Here is a 20489-nt window from a genome sequence, read left to right on the forward strand (position 1 = left end):
TATCACATTTACTTAGTGATACTCTTTGTATTACTTTATCAGAAAGATAGCTTTGTACTTATTTACACTCATGCTTGTGGTTTGTACCACCCTTTAATTTCCACTAATTATTCTCTTAGTACAAGATTAGGATAGAAAATACTTTAAAACCAAATCCCTTTAACTCTTTCATTAGCTGTCCTTTCATGGACTTTGTCCATTTATTTGAAAATAAAAAGAGGCAACTTTGTTATACTGAACAATGGAGTATGTAGCTATAGAGAAAATCATTATATTTACTGTTTTCTCTGTAATAATTCTCAGTAGTTAAAAAGATCATTTTCTCTTTAATTCTTAGAAAAAAAATGTGTATCCCCTAAATGATAATGTCTTCTATATTTATTACTCTGTATTTATTTAAATGCCCTTGCTATTTACCTCATGCCCCATTATTTAATATATTTTGTGCATTTCAGAAATACCTTGAAGAAAGCACAGATCATTGGAATCTGTTATGCATTTAGCCATGCCTTTGTGTATTTTGCCTATGCAGCAGGATTTCTGTTTGGAACCCATTTAATTCAAGCAGGCCGCATGACCCCAGAGGGCATGTTCATGTAAGTCATGCAAATATATAAACCTTGTATTTGTTTGTTTCTTTGGCTGAACCCATGGCATGTACCAGGGATCAAACCCACACCACAGCAGCTACCCAAGCCACTGCAGTGACAACACTGGACCCTTAATCTGCTGTGTCACAGAGGAACTCCTATATAAACCTTGTAAATCGATTGTGTACTTAAATTAACCAGAAAGATATCTAGTTTATAGTGCATTATCATTTAAATCATATTTGTGTGAAAGACATGCTGGGAAATATTTTCTTAATTTTTTTGTTTATTTAATATCTATAAGTACAGTCAGGCTGGCCAAATACTGATAAAACACAGGTAATCTGAGTTAACTCACAAATGAATTGCTTCCTGCTTCACTTTGCTAGATGTGGGAATATAGGGGTAAAATATGCCTTCTTGTTATCCTTTTTTTTTTCTTTATGGAACTTCATAGAAGCTTCATGGAAGTCCTGAGGTGGAGATGGCTTTATCAAGTATGACTGTAAATCAGTGAGTTCCTTGCTAAGCAAATACTCCAGAACAAATACGTGTTGATGAGTATTTCTCTTCAGAAAAGTCACATTTAGAATTGATCATGGCAACCCAATAAGGCTGCCTCTTCCCAAAGCATTTGTTGGTGTTTCTGTTTTGGAACTCCGTCCACATAGTTATAAATTTCTTTACTTCACAGAAACACCTAAATTCAACTTCTAAAATTAGAAAAAATAACTTTGAGTGTTAAATCTGAGCTTTATATGTCTCCATAAGATGTCAGAACATTAATAATCTGCATCTTGAATGTCATTGCTAAACATCTAGAACTAGAGAAATTGATACACTATTTGACTTTAAAAAGTAATGTTATATTTTTTAACAAGCCCACCAAAACATACACATCAAAGCAAGGATCAGCCTCTTCAAAGTAATGACTTGGGAGATTAACACCTGTTTCAAGGATAAAACACAGGTAATCTGAGTTAACTCACAAATGAATTGCTTCCTGCTTCACTTTGCTAGATATGGGAAGACATGTTAGGAACTCCTCTTTGGGATTTACCTCTCAAGACTCAGGCACATTCCTTTGAATATCCTCATTGGTGACATATATTTGTACTTTGAGGAGATATTCAATTTGAGGAAATGACCAAAAGTCATTTGAAGCCAAACAATTTCAGAAAAACTTGGACTAATTTTTAGTTTCTCTTCACGTGATTATTCATTTGCTTATTTGTCTATCAAACATTAACTGAGTTCCCAGGAAGTTTCTTTGCCAGGCACTCAGGAGAAAAGCATCCAAAGTTTACCAAACCAGTAGTTTTGAATCTATAAACCACTTAGAGGTTTTCTAGAGCAGACTGTAAAATGGAATATCTGTATTTAAAATTTTAACAGAAATTTTAGGCTACCTCTTATACCATGTTTTCCTACTCTCTAAAATAGTGTGCAGGAGCTCCTATCATAGCTCAGTGGTTAACAAACCCAACCAGCGTCCATGAGGACGAGGGTTCGATCAGTAGGCCTTGTTCAGTAGGTTGAGGATCTGGCATTGCCATGAGCTGTGGTGCAGGTTGCAGACAGCTTCAGACAGCTTATATCCCACATTGCTGTGCTTCTGGCAGAGGCCAGTGGCTACAGCTCCGATTGGACCCCTAGTCTGGGAACCTCCATATGCTGAGCTCAGGTGTGGCCCTAAAAAGACAAAAAATAAAATAAAATAAAATAAAATAGTGTGCAGTCGTGCCTGTGTGAACATATAAACAAGAATTATGACATTTAGCCTTGAGCTTCATTCTGATTATACAGACTAGCTTACATAGATAAATTAATAAGAAACTAAATGTTTTTTTCAGCTAAATTAATTTTTTCAGTTCACCAGCCTGCACTAAATTAGCAAGTTTTTTTCTTGGTTCTTATCTACTACAGGCAATCATAAGCTTTCAAACTGATTGTATTTCAAGTTTGTTTGTAAACCAGTTGTTTGAAACTCAGAATATGTCTTCCTCATGTTGCTCTTTCTGCAGCTGTCTTTAAACCCCTAGGGTCGCATTTCTTCATATAACTGATCCTTGATATTAGTGGAAAGCAAGTCAATTAAATATATTTGTATGAATGTAGAATGTCTGATGATTTTATTAATTCTCACAGAAGAATTTTATTTCTTTCTTTTTTTTTTAATGGCTGCACCTGTGGCATATGGAAGTTCCCAGGTTAGGGGTTGGATCAGAGCTGCAGCTATGTGCTATGCCACAGCCATGACACCACCAGATAGGTAACCCACTGAGTGAGGCCAGGGATTGAACGCACATCCTCCCAGAAACAACGACGGGTCCTTAACACACTGAGCCACAAGAGGGAGCTCCCAGAATTTTCATTTTTAAAAGCAATTATAATCTAAATTAATTTCTAATGGATTCACCTTGAAGGTAATATAACAAAGCAATCAGAAGAGACACATTATCTTTCCATCATCAAACTCACTAGGCTACCACGTGATCCACCATGCCTGCCAACTCCAAGGAAGAACTAAGGTCCTTGTCTGCAGTGGGTTCCTACAATCATCTCTTCACATCAGTTTCTATCACTATTATTTCTTTACATTATAATCACCTATTGTAAAAAAAAAGAGAAATCTCTCCCATAACCTTGAGCCCCCTTCTGCCAACTTTCAATGGCTCTGCTCTCGTTTGCAGCAAAACAAATTCCAGAGTTGACTATTCTTGTTATATATACCTTTTCATCTCCAGCCTCTCCTAAAGACTCATTATCAAGGTCACCACTGACCTCCATCTCACCCATCCACAGAGCTTATCTATTCAGTTCTCCCATCTCACTTAACTTGACCTCTCAGCAGCATTTTATACTCTCCTTCCTGAAACATTTTGTTCCCTAGCCTTTTATCCTTTGCTGTTGGCCCCTCCTCTATTTCCTTTACTGACTCCTGTTTTTCTGCTGGGCCTTCATGTGTTAGAGGGCTTTAGAGCTCTCTGTACTCTTCATCTACACACTCTCATTGGTGATTTCATCCAGTCTGATAGCTTTAAATATTACCTGTGTCCTGATGACTCCCTTCTGTGTATTTCTAAACTCTGACCCTACTCTTGAACACCACACACTCATCCAGCTACCTACTGGACATCTCCACTTAGATGTCTAAGAGCTTGATGTGTCCAAAACAGAATTTGAGATTTTTTCCTTTCCAAAGGTTCTCTTCCCCAGTTCCACTTTAATAAACAGTACCACCATCCACACATTTGCTCAATGCAAAAATCTAAGAATTGTCCTTCATGCTTTTCTTGCTTTCACTCACCATATATAACAACCAAGTTCTAACAACTCTTCTAACTCCAAAATATTTGTCACCATATTTACCCATATTACCCTCCCTTTTACATCCTTGCCTGTTTTGACTGGACCACTCTAAACACCTGCTCACTCATGTCCGTGTGCCCACTCTTGTTTTCCTATAATCCATTCTCCACACAGTAGTTAGGCTGATCTTTTATTTATTTATTTATTTTTAATTCTCAAATGAACTTATCACATCTGTAGTTGTATAATGATCATAGCAATCCAATTTCACAGGATTTCCATCCCACAGCCCAAGCACATCCCCCCAACGCCCACACCGTCTCCTCTGGAGATGATAAGTTTTTCAATGTCTGTGAATCAGCATCTGTTCTGCAAAGAAGTTCAGTCTGTCCTTTTTTCAGATTCCACATGTCAGTGAAAGCATTTGATGTTGGTGTCTCATTGTATGGCTGACTTCACTTAGCATGATAGTTAGGCTGATCTTTTAAAACACAAATCCAGGAGTTCCCATCGTGGCGCACTGGTTAATGAATCCGACTGGAAACTATGAGGTTGTGGGTTCGATTCCTGGCCTTGCTCAGTGGGTTAAGGATCAGCGTTGCCGTGAGCTGTGGTGTAGGTTGCACACGCGGCTCTGATCCCACGTTGCTGTGGCTCTGGCCCAGGCCAGTGGCTACAGGTCCGATTCGACCCCTCGCCTGGGAACCTCCTTGTGCCTGACTAGTATCTATGAGGATGCAGGTTCAATCCCTGGCCTTTCTCAAAGGGTTGAGGATCCGGCATTGCCAGGAACTATGGTGAAGCTTCCAAATGTGGCACTGATCTGGAATTGCTGTGGCTGTGACATAGGCCAGCAGCTGCAGCTCCAATTGGATCCCTAGCCCGGGAACTTACATATGCTGCAGGTGAGGCCTTAAAAAGAAAAAAAGAAAAAAAAAAAACTAAGCAAATATTTTCTTAGAAAGTGAAACAACCTCAAAATCAAGCAATCACTATCATGTCTGCAAGTGACATCAGGAAGGATATTTCTTGAAAGGGGCCTCTTAAGACAGCCAGCCATCCTGTTGCATATGATAATTACTGTAATAACAAACTTGATTGAGTCCTTAGTATTAAAAATTTGTCAGACATTATCTGCTTAGCCTTCTCAACTACTCTGTGAAATATTATGACTCCCATTTTAGGGATAGGGAAAATTAAGATGCAGGGAGGTTACCTAACTTGCTCAAGTCACTTAATCAGCTAGTGACAGAGCACAGATTCAAGTTCAGGATTCAAGATGCTAAGGGCTTTGCTTAGTAAACATTTATTCTTATTATTATCATTATTACTAATTCTGTGACAAACTTTCATAGAATCTTTCTATAAAATTATTTTTTTAATTCTTACATTCTTTTCAAACATTAAATATCCAGAGCCAGAATGAGACTTAACATTAATGGAACAAATAACTTGCCGAATGTTATTTTATGACCCTAAAATATAGGAGAATCAAAAGGCCTCCGTACAAAAATTCCTCCTCCAAATGGCCTACCACAATTGCTGGATTTTTTTCACTAAAAAATTGAAAGTTATTTCTGGAGACACAGCACTTTAGCTGTCAGAACATATGTAGGACTACTAACATGAGAGCAAAGATTAATGAACACACTGGTATTTCCTAGTGCCATGAGGGAAGGAAGAATTGGAGCTATCTGAGCTAGGACCACAAGTATCACTTTTGATTTGAGTGTCATTCATCCAGACCACAAACAAAGTAAGGATACCCATACTTTTATAGTATGGACAAAGGAGAGAGGCTCTAGGAAATATGGGTACTGGCCTGTGCAAAATGTGAACAGATGAGATTTGCCTTTAATAGCAAAGTCTCCAGCTTTCTTAGAGACCCATAGTAGTCCCCAACTACCAAGAATGTGTCACAAGTGCTCCTTTAGACACACTAAATTATACCTGGCCTAGAAGACTCTGTGTCTTCCAGAATCTAAGGTGGCAGATGGCTTCCTGTCTAATCAGCTATATGAATGGAAGATTTTACAAAGAAAACTCCCTCCTACTAAAACCCTCTTTAAGCAAAAAAGAACTTTGTGCCATTCTCTAAATCATTTTTTTTCCCAATTCAACAATTGAGAAGCTGATAAAAAATGCAGGTACCTGGAGCTCACCCCACAAATCTAACCCAGAGCTTTGTAGATCTCATGTAGGGCCAGGACCCTACATTTTACAAAACATTCCATATTATTCTGAGGCACAGAATCTGAAGATCTCAGTTTAAGAAATATAAACTTAGGGGATGAATCCCAAGCTGCTCTCTATAACTGCTTAAAACCTTAGGGGTTTCTTCAGGATATTACCAGAAACTTTCTTAGAATTATATAAATTGTGGAAGTCATATTTTATTTTATTGTATAAAATAAAGATGTTTCACTCATTCTAGAAAGTGTGAATGTATTTTCATGTTTTATAGCTACCAGGATGAGTAAGCTGTCTCTCTTTCAGAAATGACACTGTGGGAGTTCCTGTTGTGGCTCAGCAGGTTATGAACCCAACTCGTATCCATGAGGATACAGGTTCGATCGCTGGTCTCACTCAATGGGTTAAGGATCCAGCATTGCTGCAAGCTATAGTGTAGGTCGCAGATGGAGTTAGGATCTGGCATTGCTGTCACTGTCGAGTAGGCTGGCAACTGCAGCTCCAATTCAACGCCTAGCCTGGGGAACTTCCATATGCCACAAGTGCCACCCTAAAAAAAAAAAAATCAGAAATGACAGTGTGCCTTATAGAGGGAGATGCACAAGAGGAATTTTAGCAGAAGAATCCCTTGCTGTGCTCATAACATTAGTTTATCAGCAAGGCAATTTAGTATTTTCTTAAGAAAAAAGAAAAGGGCAATATATTTCTTATGGTAGAAGCTGTCTCCATCCATCTCTATTATTGTAGAAGCTTCTCTGAAATGAGGATTTTTTAAAAGGCAATAGCATTTTCACTCTTATGCCTCTTCCCCAATGCACAGGCATTTAGAAAATCTGTTGCTTAGGTTTTCATACACATATGTATAGTAAAACTCTTCCTCTTTGCTCCTGTTAGCCCTGGAAACACTTTGGATTTAGTTCAATATAAATGTACAGACTTTGAGAAATACAGCGTAAGTTTGTCTTCTTTTATTCCCTTTCCCCTTTTTTTGCTTTCTGCAGCATATGGAAGTTCCCAGGCTAGGGGTCAAATCAAAGCTACAGCTGCCCACCTGCACCACAGCAACACGGGATCCAGGCTGCATCTTAGGCCTACACCACAGCTCACAGCAATGCCGAATCCCCAGCACACTGAGTGAGGCCAGGGGTCAAACCCACACCATGCTTTGCTCTCTTTAAATCATGTAGCACTTCAGGCAGATAACGAATTATCTGGCATCAATTATCTGTTCTAACTACATTATATGCAACCCCCCAAAAGAACATTGATATCTACTGTGTAAATTCAGATCTCACTACTAGACTCATTCTTCCTATTGTTAGTTGAATTCTTTGTCAAATCTCCAAGCAAATAAGCCTTATATCAAAGTGGCTAAGAAGTTTTATATTCACTAGTTATGACCTTTGATCTATCTTTATAATTAGAAGAGAAATGTTTAAGATTACCTGAACTCCAAAGATTATTTTGATGTACAGAGCAAGGGATGATCACTGTGTGGTAGAAAATTATAAAAGAGATATCGTTGTTGGTCATTAGTGGTATTGTCTGTGCCAAAAGATTATATTCCTGTATTTGATTTTTCCTTTACTTTTAGAGTACTTGTTTGAAGATGAACCTAACTGAGATTCAAATGCTTTATCATTTGATAGAGTTTTTACTGCAGTTGCATATGGAGCTATGGCCATTGGAGAAACACTTGTTTTGGCACCTGAATATTCAAGAGCCAAATCTGGAGCTGCACATCTGTTTGCTTTGTTGGAAAAGAAACCGACTATAGACAGCCATAGTCAAGAAGGGACAAAAACAGTAAGAAAAACTATGATTTTATTTATTTATTTATTTGGCCAAGCCCACAGCATGTGGAAGTTCCTGGGCCAGGGCTCTAACCCAAGCCACAGTAGAGGAAAAGGGCCATTTTCTGAATCCTTAACCACTAGGCCACTGAGGAACTCCCTGATTTTTTTTTAATTTTTATTTTTTCCTTTTACTGCTGAATCTGTGGCATTTGGAAGTTCTGGGGCAGGGAGTCAAATTGAAGCTGCAGCTGTGGCCTACACCACAGCTTGCATGCAGCAACGTCAGATCCTTAACCCACTGAGCCAGACCAGGGATTGAACCTGCATCCTCATAGAGACATCATCGGGTCCTTAACCCACTGAGCCACAATAGAACTCTAGGAACTCCCTGATTTTAAGTGTCCATTTATTATTAATTGTCCATATGCATGCTCCCTAAGTAGAAACTTAAATGAAGGCATTATTTGATAACTGCAAAAGAAAGTGCTATAAATAATTAAAAGCTTATATAAATAATTGTTATGGCTTAATCAAATTTTTTTTTTATAATTCTTTTATTTTCCCACTGTACAGCAAGGGGGTCAGGTTATCCTTACATGTATACATTACAATTATATTTTTTCCCCCACCCTTTGTTCTGTTGCAACATGAGTATCTAGACAAAGTTCTCAATGCTATTCAGCAGGATCTCCTTGTAAATCTATTCTTTTTTTTTTTTTTTTTTTTTTTTTTTCCCACTGTACAGCAAGGGGGTCAGGTTATCCTTACATGTATACATTACAATTACATTTTTCCCCCACTATTTCTTCTGTTGCAACATGAGTATCTAGACAAAGTTCTCAATGCTGCTCAGCAGGATCTCCTTGTAAATCTATTCTAAGTTGTGTCTGATAAGCCCAAGCTCCCGATCCCTCCCACTCCCTCCCCCTCAGGCAACCACAAGTCTCTTCTCCAAGTCCATGATTTTCTTTTCTGAGGAGATGTTCATTTGTGATGTCCAGTTATAAGTGATATCATATGGTATTTGTCTTTGTCTTTCTGGCTCATTTCACTCAGTATGAGATTCTCTAGTTCCATCCATGTTGCTGCAAATGGCATTATGTCATCCTTTTTTATGGCTGAGTAGTATTCCATTGTGTATATATACCACCTCTTCCGAATCCAATCATCTGCGGATGGCCATTTGGGTTGTTTCCATGTCCTGGCTATTGTGAATAGTGCTGCAATGAACATGCGGTTACACGTGTTTCTTTTAAGTAGAGTTTTGTCCGGATAGATGCCCACGAGTGGGATTGCAGGGTCATATGGAAGTTCTATGTATAGATGTCTAAGGTATCTCCAAACTGTTCTCCATAGTGGCTGTACCAGTTTACATTCCCACCAGCAGTGCAGGAGGGTTCCCTTTTCTCCACAGCCCCTCCAGCACTTGTTATTTGTGGATTTATTAATGATGGCCATTCTGACTGGTGTGAGGTGGTATCTCATGGTAGTTTTGATTTGCATTTCTCTTATGATCAGCGATGTTGAGCATTTTTTCATGTGTTTGTTGGCCATCTGTATATCTTCTTTGGAGAAATGTCTATTCAGGTCTTTTGCCCATTGTTCCATTGATGGCTTAATCAAATTTTTACATCTACTACTAAAATGTACATATTTTATATTTAAAAATATATGCTCCTGGTTTTTTTTTTTACTTACCTGATGCCATGGGAATGTTCTTGAACAAAGGTTTAATTTACACATTTGATTTTATTTGGACAGCAAAAGTTTTAGTGTTGAATAAAGATTTGCATTATAGTCTTAGGTAAGGATATATTCATGTTTTTCTCTGATAACATATACAAAGTAAATAATGCCCTGTTGCTTCAGATTTTTCATGAGAAATATATCTGTAAGCAAAGGAGGGAAAAAGAGAACTATATTTATTAATTTATTAAATATTAAAACACATGCACATATTTAGTGACAAATTCTAAAAGACTGAATATTAAAAGGGAAATAATAGGGAGAGCGTATAATTTCAAAATAAGCCCTTTGGAGCTCCTGCGATGGTGCAACAGGATCAGCAGCATCTTGGGAGCAATGGGGTGAAAGTTCGATCCCTAGCCCAGCACAGTGGGTTAAAGATCTGACATTGCCACAGCTGCAGTTTTGGTCCCAATTGTGGCTTGGAACTGATCCCTGGCCCAGGAACTCCATATGCCTCAGGGTGGCAAAAATGAAAAAAAATTTTTTAAATAAGCCTTCCAATAGTGGTCTTGTACATTTAATATATATTCAATTTCAAGATCTTTCTAGACATTTTAAATTTAGAAGAATAGTTACTAGGTGTATACTTAAAAGAAGATTTTCACTTAAAAATATTTCCCTCTAGATTTTTAACAGTAGATTCATATGTATGATTGCTTAAAATCATACATTATCAGAAGAACTTCGTAATTATTAAAAGGAATGCTGGTTGTTAGTGACAAAAATAAAAACATCTTCAAATTCTCAAAACAGAATGCTCTAAGATACATGAGAGCATTATCAAATAAGATTTCATATTTATCTTTTGAAAAGTAAAGAATGCAGGAAACTTTAAATCTAGGATTTAGATATATAATATTACTACTCATTTCTTTCTAAATATTACATTAGAGAGATTGAGCATCTCACTGATAAATGTCCTCATAGAAACCGTATACAAGGTGGATTTACATATATTCCAGAATAGAATGTGGAAATGTTTCTTATAGAGACTATAAAATTATTTAATGTTTAACATACACTTACTTCTAAATATAACTCCCTATGCTTTAAAAAATTAAAGTCTGGCAAAACAAAATTGGCAAATATTGATAATTATTGAGGCTGGGAGATAGGCATATAGCAGACCATTATATGTTATTCTACTTTTATAGATGTTTGAAATTTTCCATAATAAAATGTTTAAAACAGTAAGAATACATTTTAAATGTATTAAAGTCCAGAGGTCTAGAATATCTCTCTATGCCTTTCCAAAAGGCACCAGAGCATACACAGAAATAATTCTATTTTCCATTATTCTTCAGTATCCTGGGTTTTTTTTTAAACTTTTTTTCACAAATAATATTCATGTATTACAGTGGGCAAAATAGAAGACATTGAATAAGCTAAAAATAACCTACTACTAAACTTAATATTTTGGCATATACGCTTCCACATATTGTTTTCTAATTCTAGGACTCTTAACCACATGTTAACATTTCTTTCCTTTGACAACAGGATAATTTCTTTGTCAAACATTGTTTGTTGTTCCTCCCTTCCACCTACCCCTGCCTCCAACCTATATACTGGGCTCAGATGTGCTGAGCATGACTATTAAACCTGACTACTTCAAATGTAGTTGATTGAGAGCAAACATGAAAAGAAACTAAAATCTTACAAACCAAATCTATAAGGGGAATTTAATCATCACTTAGTGATAGTTCTGGAAAGTCTTTTATAAACATCTCTGGTATATATGAGTATTGCTTTACAAGTTATCAACCACTAAAGAGATTGAAGCATAGGGAGAAAAATAACATTTAGCAAAGTGTCACTGCCAAATAATAATCAATTAAAAACAGATAATTCAAAATTGTATATTCACTGTAAAACATGGTCCAACTTACCATTTATACATTTATGGTTTATGAGGATGCCAGCTCTTCTGAATTAAGCAATAAATGTCTATAAAGCATAAATTAATTTTTTTGAAGATGTATTTGTTTAGAGCAAACAGCTAATCTGCAGATCTGACGACTAGGTCCTAAAGCTGAAGGAAAGTAGTGTTTTTAGGAACTTAGTAAAGTCCAGAAATGAAGATAATAAGAATTAGAGATATGGAGTTCCCATTGTGGCTCAGTAGTTAAGGAACCTGACTAGCATCCATGAAGAGTCGGGTTCCATCCCTGGCCTCACTCAGTGGGGTTATGGATCTGGCGTTGCTGTGAGCTGTGGTGTAGGTCGCAAATGCGGCTCGGATTCTGAGTTGCTATGGCTCTGGTGTAGGCCAGCGGCTACAGCTCCTACTGGACCCCTAGCCCAGGAACTTCCATATGCCACAGGTGTAGCCCTAAAAACCCGGAAAAGAAAAAAATGAGAGATACAGAAATCTCGACAGTTAGCAACTCTGTACAGAGAGGAATACAATTTTTAGAATTAACATGGCTGTAGAAACAGACACAATTTTCAGAAAGCACTCAGCCAGTGTGCTATAATTTGTTACAACCTTTCTAAGTCATCCTTCTAAACACTGCCAACTTTTTTTTACAGGATATATTTGAAGGGAATATAGAGTTTCGAGAAGTCTCTTTCTTCTATCCATGTCGCCCGGATGTTCTCATCCTTCGCAACTTATCCCTCAGTATTGAGAAAGGAAAGACAGTAGCATTTGTTGGGAGCAGTGGCTGTGGGAAAAGCACCTTTGTCCAACTTATGCAAAGATTTTATGACCCAGTGAAAGGACAAGTGGTAAGACTGAAATTAAATACAACTCATCTGGGGGTTAGTGGGGCTGTTATTAAACATTCCCTTGGGCTTAAGCATCCTCACTGATTTGAGGAGGGCAAACAGTGTAGTAGTTTAAGGAAAAAAAAAAAAAAAAAAAAACTCCATCCCCTCTATTCCTTAACTAAGAGAACAAGCAAACCAATAACATAAATGATGGATAAAACTTTAAAGCTAAGAAAAAAGATCCAAAGATTCTTTAACCATTATAGAGCAGACATTTTGATCTTATAATCCATGGAATTCTTTTAGAATACAGGTGTTGGAAGATGGGCTTAATATCAACAGCTGGGCTTTTTTGTTACTCTGTTCGAGTTTAAAGCAGAGATAGTAGTTTCTTTGCATCAGTTCAGGCTTCCTGCTATTCACTCTAGCAACTCTCAAAACCTTCTACATGATTAGAGTTTCCTTGCAGCTCCATTAAGTTCTATATCCTGATCTAAAAAAAACAAACAAAACAAACAAAAAAAAAACAACCTCTCCCTCCTTTGAACTCCAAGAACTATTTTTCTGACCTGGCACTTTTCTTACTCTAATATTCAGATTTCCAATTATTCTCTCCACCAGCCATCACCATATAACACACACAAGGACAACTTCCTGTTCTGTTTCCTCCTACCCCCGCAGAAAAAACCATAAGCCCATAAAAGTAAAAGAGTGTCATGTTAGTCATCCTTCTGCTGCAATTTACAGTCTTTTCCCCATCACAGGGTCTCAAAGACAGTTTGCAAAATGGTGTTCCCAAAATGGCTCCCTTGTTACCAGAGAAAACAATGAGTTAACAATGAGTACCAAAATTAGGTAACACTCATCTGTTTGCACATAGCATAGCACTCTCCCTCCTTTAAACTCTCCAGTGATTTCCCACCACAGTCAGGATAAACCAGAGTTCATACCACCAAATTAAGGTTCTCCATGAACTGGCTCCTGCCCTTCTCTGTCCAGACTCCTCTCCTGCCACTCTTCCCTCACTGTGCACTGTGTGTCAGTCTCACTGGCTTCTTTATGTTCTTTAAACACACTCAAGGGCCTTTGTTCTTGCTAAATTCTACTTCTTTAGATAGGGATTCTTAGATAACACTATAGAATATATGCATCTACCCACCCGCTTCCCAAATCCTCACCACATTCTAGTCACTCACTATCCCATTATCCTGTCTTCATGATAACTTTCTTTTTCTGAGTTTCATAAGTTGTTAGTGTGCTTATTATAAGCCTGCCTTTTTTACTAGAATATAAGCTACAGGAGGGCAAGAGCTTTGTCTTGTTTATTACTGTTTCCTTGGTACCTGAAGAGTTCCTGTAACGTAATCAGTATGTTCATCAAATATCAGTTCAATTTTGTTATATGTCCAATATGAATAAACATGGTTTTGTACAAAATAACATATTTCTACATGCGGACTACTGTATCACTTACCCTCTCTCCAGGCTTTAATAAAGTGGGGTCCTGTTTCAGTGGAGTTTGGTCATTTTTCATCTGACCTCAGTACAGAGCACCAGACTTTATTATAGACTCTGGACTGGTCTTTGATTATATAGCCATGCCTAGAAATGTCAGGTAAGTTTAGGAGTTGGTACTTCAGTCAGCTACATCTGTCTGCTATTATACAACATTATTATTAGTGAGCCCTCCTTGGGTAACATTGTATTATGAAACAGCTTGAATTCCAATCTTCTTTTTATGAGTTGTATATGTTTGAATACAATGAACCGTAACATGATACAGTTGTTGGATCATCACGTATTGTTCTCCATTCTGCTTTTGATAGCTTTTTGATGGTGTGGATGCAAAGGAATTGAATGTACAGTGGCTCCGTTCCCAAATAGCAATTGTTTCTCAAGAGCCTGTGCTCTTCAACTGTAGCATTGCTGAGAACATTGCCTATGGTGATAACAGCCGTGTTGTGCCTTTACATGAGATAAAAGAAGTAGCAGATGCAGCAAATATCCATTCTTTTATTGAAGGTCTTCCTGAGGTAAGAAAATGTCTGAAATCTTGAACTACAAAGCTGCCAAGTAAGTCCAAATATCATACTGGCCCTAAGTGGTTGTTTTTATGTGTTTCTTGGATTATACAATGTATTTATTGCCAGGGTCTAAGATAAAGTTAGAAGTAAATAGCAAAACTTGAGATTTTTGTGTGACTATTTTTTTCTAAGACCAAACTATTAATATTCACTGAATTAATTTTCACATTTTGATTCTTCACCTTCTATTCATTTATACTCTACTCACATCTACACAACCATCATCCCTCTCCAGACCACTTCATTGCCTCTTAATCTATTTTCTTTCTTCCAGAAAGTCTTATCCCTTTACAATTCTTCCTCACAACCACTGGAAGGATTTTTTAAAAACATAAATTATACCCCTCCCTGCTTAAAACCTTCTAATGGCATAGTTTGCATTTAAAATGAAGTCTAAACTCCTTATGTGCCTGGCAAGGCCTTCTCTGATGTGGCTGGGCTTGCTTCGCCAGCAACTTACTCATCATGTGCTCACCCTGCTCCTGCCACTCTGGCCTCTCTGTCTCATGAATACACCACGTTCTTTCCTACCTCAGGACATTTACACTTACTATTTCTTCAGCTGGGACCTCCCATTTTCTGGCTCTTTGAAGACCAGCTCCTTAACTTTCAAGCTCTTTCAGATGTCACTTTTGCAGAGGCCTTTCCTGGCCACCTTCTCTTAGAGTCCCCACCACCCCTGTAGCCAGTCACATAGTCTTCAAGATGCTTATCATAATCTCAAATCACCCTGGCGCTTGTTGATTTGTTTAGAGTCTACTTTTCCCACTAGAGTGCTAGGCCATTTTTGTCACCTCTTTGCATTGACTGTGACATCTGACACAAAATCTCAGAAAAGTTTAAAATTTTGGTTAACTGTAGAGAAGGCTTTAGTGTAGCAAGCACTGACACAGATCCAGAAGTAGCACACAGAGACACTAATTGTAATTGCAACTAAGTTCTTACAATATCTGTTTATACTTAAATACATGTGCAAATAAAATAAAAATATAGATACTGACTTTTGATTAGAAACACCTTTTATAATGTGGTTTTCTAGCTCATTTGAAAAGGAAATGCCCAAGTTTAATAACTTGTATATCAAATAACTAATCTAGTACCTTGTTCCTAGGGGAGGATAATGGTCACCACACTCTTTTTTCTACTGCTAGATCTATGGTCTCCTGTCCATACTAATTGGTGCTTATAACTAGAAGTGGGCCATTAATACAATATATCTTTCTCTAGGAAAGTTCTGCATTACTAACAATAAAGAAGGATTAATATATATTTTTATAAAAATTGTAACCTTCTATCTTTCTCTTTTTTTTTACCAAGGCATTCACTGAATTATTGACTCAAGGTCAGTTTTTTGTGTCTTTTTTTTTTTTTTTTTTTTGGTCTTTTTAGGGCCGCACCCATGGCATATGGACGTTCCCAGGCTAGGGGTCTAATCAGAGCTGTTGCTGTTGGCCTACGCCACAGCCACAGCCACAGCAACGCCAGATCCGAGCCGTGTCTGTGACCTACACCACAGCTCACTGCAACGCCGGGTCCTTAACCCACTGAGCAAGGCCAGGGATCAAACCTGCAACCTCATGGTTCCTAGTAGGATTTGTTTCCTCTGCACCACGACAGGAACATCTCAAGGTCAGATTATTATCCACGTAATTCTGGTAGTTTTTTTTTCTTTAATTAATATATGATAAAATGCTAACCATTTTATATTTGTACCATTTGATTTGTATTCTTAAAATTTTTATCATCTTTCCTTCTTTTTCACTGTACTATTTCTCAGATTTACCCAAAACTGTATACTGTAGAGATTCAGTGTGCTTTTTACAATAAACTTTGAGAATCAAGATGATGTTATTTCCAAAAGAAAGAATAGCTTTGTTTCTTGGTGTTTTTAAATTTAACTTTAGTTTTCCTCCATATCACTGTTACCCCCCCACCCCAAATAGGTAGAACCATAAATAAATATGGTGCTAGAGTTTCCACTGTGGTGCAGTGGGTTAAGAATCTGACTGCAGTGGCTCAGGTCACTGCAGAGGTACAGCTTTGATCCCTGGCTTGGCACAATGGGTTAAGGATCCGAATTGCCACAGCTGCACCCTGGCCCAGGAACTTCGATATGTCGTGGGTGCAGCCATAAAGAAGGAAAGGAAAGGAAGAAAGAAATATGGTGCCAAAATATCATTTTGGAATAGGACAGTGGAACTACTTACTAGTCTAGCAGCAATGTAAATGACCATTTGGAGTGAAGACAAGACAAGGAATTTGGGAGGTCACTTAGGAGCTATTTCCAGGGTTAAGATATGAAGGCCTCAATTAATAACTATAAAGTGAAATAAAACAAGGAAAAGGATGTAAAGGATATTACAAAAGTGGAATTGTCAGGACTTTAGTTCCAGGTTGTCTTTAGAGAGTGAGCAAAAAAGTACATGATACACTGGGCAACCTGCTGGAATAAAAACACAAAGAGTATATCATAAGAGTACAAAAGAAGGAATGACAAAGTCTCTTGGAACTCAGAGAAAACCATACAGAGGATGCTGTTTTGAATTGGGTTTTAAAGAATGTGTATGAGTTTACTAGGCAGAGAAAGGACAACTCCATTCTTAGGAGGCTGAATAAGCTCACAGAAACACATTCATGTAAAAGGGTTTTAGGTGTTTGGGGGTCGGGGGAGTGGATACATTTAAAGTCCTGAGCATAAACTGGGGGGTTGAGAAGAAGAAACCAAACAAAATATGAGCAGGAACTAAATGCACAGGTTCTGACATTCCAGGCTAAGTTTGGACTCTGTATTGTTGGAAATAGGAAATTGCTAGACATTTTCAGGCAGAGAAAGAGACATGATCAAATCTTTAAAGAAAAACAGTGCATTTGAAGCTCAGCCTTTCACTTGCTCATTCAAGAGCAAATTGTGACTGTTTGTCAATGGCAGAGACTGCATAAAAGGTACATTACAACAGTCTAGAGGCAGGTCCATACTTTTTTCCCCCAACTCCTATTTCCAAAAGTTCTGAAACTCTGTGCCTTCTTTTCCCCCCAGCACACAAAGACCATATGTTTGATGCAAATTTGTTTGTGGCCCAAGTGATGTGAGGCTATCTGTAGTCTTTATTAATCCTAATTAGAATGAGTTATCACATATTTCTATGGAAATATTAACATACTTGATTACTGGTTGATTCCCCAGCCCTTTCTGGGAGTGTTAAATAATATATATATCACATATTAAATATATGTAATATATGGTATATACAATTTATAGTGTATTTTCTTCTAAAGTAAAAAAAAAAAAAAATAGAATTCTTAAACAAGTATAGCCCTGTAGGTTTCATGTAAAGGATTATGGACCTGTCTGGAAGTTCACCAGAAGGGTAAATAGCAAGGAGTCACCTTGGAGCATGCTAAGGATAACACAACTGTAGTATATGCCATGGAGATATCCTGCAGTCATTTGGAAAAAGTAGCCTAGGAGAGGAGTTGAGACAACACTGCCTTGGTCTTGAGGATCCTTTGAGAAACACTTAGGTGAAGATGTCCCCTAGTCCCCACAATTTCTCACAGTGGCAGCTCTCAGTCAAGCCACATTAGAGCTCCCTGAGTAGGACTTCAACCACAGGAACCACCCTGAAACTCCCTTCCAGGGCCTGCAAGAAATCTCCAGAATACAGTTGTCTTAGGATTAGACTTTTTCTGATGTTTCCTCCAGGATTCAACTGGTTTTGAGCCCCAGCTTCACACCAAATAGCCATTGCCATTGAGTGTCTCATAAAACAGGTGATTTCAGGGCATTCACTAACACAGTGTTTGCTATAAAATTGATTTAGATTTTCAGTTTAAGCATAAAAGAATTAAATTCTGTATTCATTAAAAACAAACCAAAAACCTCCAGTTTGAGTGTCCGAAAATGTTTTCGGGTTGCTATTGAGACTATGTATATTCACATTTATAATGTGAATCTATTCTGTTTAATCATGGGCAAAAACATCTGAAATATATTTTCATCCAATTCATTCTTGAGACCTACATCTTCCTGCAAGCCAGAGAAGGCCAAGAAATGTGAAGGGATTTCTAAGCTAGTATTGCTTTATCTTCAGCTGTATTAGAGGAATCTGTACAACTTAAGCTGTACTGGCATAAAGAGCTATAAGCCCATTATCACTCCCATCTAATCATCTCTCAATTTTTGGCTTAAGATTGAATTCTCTAATTTAGATGGGATTGCACTGTGTCGAAATAGTTTTTTCCTGATTATCCATAGCCCTATGATTCAAATTTTATTTATTTATTTATTGCTTTTTAGGCCCACACATGCAGCCTATGCCACAGCCACAGCAACACGGGATTTGAGCCACATCTGCCACCTACATCACAGCTCACAGTAATGCTGGATTCTTAACCCTAGGGATCGAACCCGAATCCTCATGGATACTAGTTGGTTTTGTTACCGCTGAGCCACAACAGGAATTCCTATGATTCCAATTATAATAAAGTGCATTTTAGGAGGAAGAGGCCTAGCCTGCTGGCAGTCCTAGATAAAATCATAGAGGAGCTAGCTGAAGTCTTCTTACTTTGTAAAGCATTCACTTCAGAACAGATGATTTTACTTGGCTTTAGTAAGTCATATACCCCCTGTCTAATATAAAGTAAGCAACTGAGCATTTTAAGTTGAAAAATGAACTTTGAGATGGAGACACATGTATTATAAGGTTATATCACAGGCTCTCTCCACTCTTCTGGAATGGCACCTCCTGAAGGCAGCCAAATGTGGTGGGAAAAGTAGATGATTCAGGCTTCTTGAGGATACTAAGACAGATAAATAGTACATTAATCATGTGTCCCATCTTCTCCATAATGCTGCTACAAGATCCATCTTTGGAAGGTTGTACACTTGGATCTGCTTTCCTAGTGGAGCTGATCCATGCATATATTCTTGTCCAGGTACCAGTGGCATGTATGTGTTAAAAAATTGGCAAGGGCTTCTAAAAAGCAGTGTGAAACGTTGGAGGGAAGCAGAGTCAACGGAACTATCTAGAAAGCAAGTAGTAGCCTGCTTGCACCAACTTAACTGATCCATTGTGATTTAGCAGACTATGATGGTTTTAGGATATGTGAATAATGTCCATTATCCTTCTACATAGGTAATACTGAAAAGGGGGTCATTAGTAAGTAGGAGAGTGTAGAAATATTGTGAAGTGCTAAATGTCACCATCATGACCTGAGACAGAATGGACTGTCTCAAGATGTCAGCTTAAATTATTTCCAGGAAGATACCTGCACCACTAAGAATAGCCTCACAGTATCTGGAGAGATGTGCCCATAGAGGTATATCAAGAGCCAAAGTGAAGGAACCCAATGCTTTTCTTTCAAATGATACTTTAAATCATTTTGACCTGAAAATAGAAGATAATTTAACTTAATGGGAAAAGATTTGTGTTTACTAGGAGCTTCTTTTCCCAATAATTTTTTTTCTTATGCTTTAATTTGAACAATTCCTTAGTAAAAGCAAAATGGCAAAGGTCTGCTGTTTGTGATCAGATTAGATATGTAAATGAGATGGTAGTGTTTACTGCTGGTTTAGCATTTATTTGCAACAAAGTCCGAGAATAGATTTCAGCACTTGTTGGGACACACGTTTTAGAGAGTAGCAAAATTTGAAATATTTAGATGGCTCTCGCCCACGGTTGCCATGCTAATTTAAATAACCCAATCCTTGCTTTCTTAATTGCATGTTCCTGTAATAGAAATACAACACACAAGTTGGACCGAAAGGAACACAGCTTTCTGGCGGCCAGAAACAAAGACTAGCTATTGCAAGGGCTCTTCTTCGAAAACCAAAAATTTTATTGTTGGATGAGGCCACTTCAGCCCTTGATAATGAAAGTGAAAAGGTAACATCCTCCTCTTTCATCTCAGAATATAATATCAAATATAAGAGTGGAGTGTCATGGGAGAAATCAAGGTCATTTTGGGGGAGAAAACCTGGAGAGAATTGTAGTCAAAGTATCACCAGTTCTAATTAAGATTTTGGCCTTTAAAAAAAGATTAGAAGCTGGTGGGAAGGT

At 37.7% G+C, this 20489-nt stretch overlaps 1 protein-coding gene across 42 annotated transcripts in view; it reads left to right on the top strand.

The window, feature by feature from the left end:
- ABCB5 (ATP binding cassette subfamily B member 5) overlaps positions 1-20489 on the top strand; it is a 157957-nt gene that overhangs the window by 121063 nt on the left and 16405 nt on the right. For 26 of the 42 annotated variants that reach the window (XM_084978431.1, XM_084978414.1, XM_084978424.1 and 23 more), the window contains 5 exons: positions 456-596; positions 7742-7898; positions 12167-12364; positions 14173-14379; positions 20169-20315. In XM_084978431.1, the coding sequence (XP_084834557.1) occupies positions 456-596; positions 7742-7898; positions 12167-12364; positions 14173-14379; positions 20169-20315 (850 nt within the window). Of the gene's footprint in view, positions 1-455; positions 597-7686; positions 7899-12166; positions 12365-14172; positions 14380-15747; positions 15773-20168; positions 20316-20489 lie in introns of all 42 variants that reach the window. The other 16 variants (XM_084978436.1, XM_084978435.1, XM_084978443.1 and 13 more) reach the window with 3 other exon arrangements.

Source organism: Sus scrofa, chromosome 9, assembly GCF_054392235.1.
Source record: "Sus scrofa isolate SSC_HxYL_T2T_F1_AM1 chromosome 9, Sscrofa_HxYL_maternal_Yorkshire_Landrace_v2.0, whole genome shotgun sequence".
Classification (NCBI taxonomy): Eukaryota; Metazoa; Chordata; class Mammalia; order Artiodactyla; family Suidae; genus Sus; species Sus scrofa.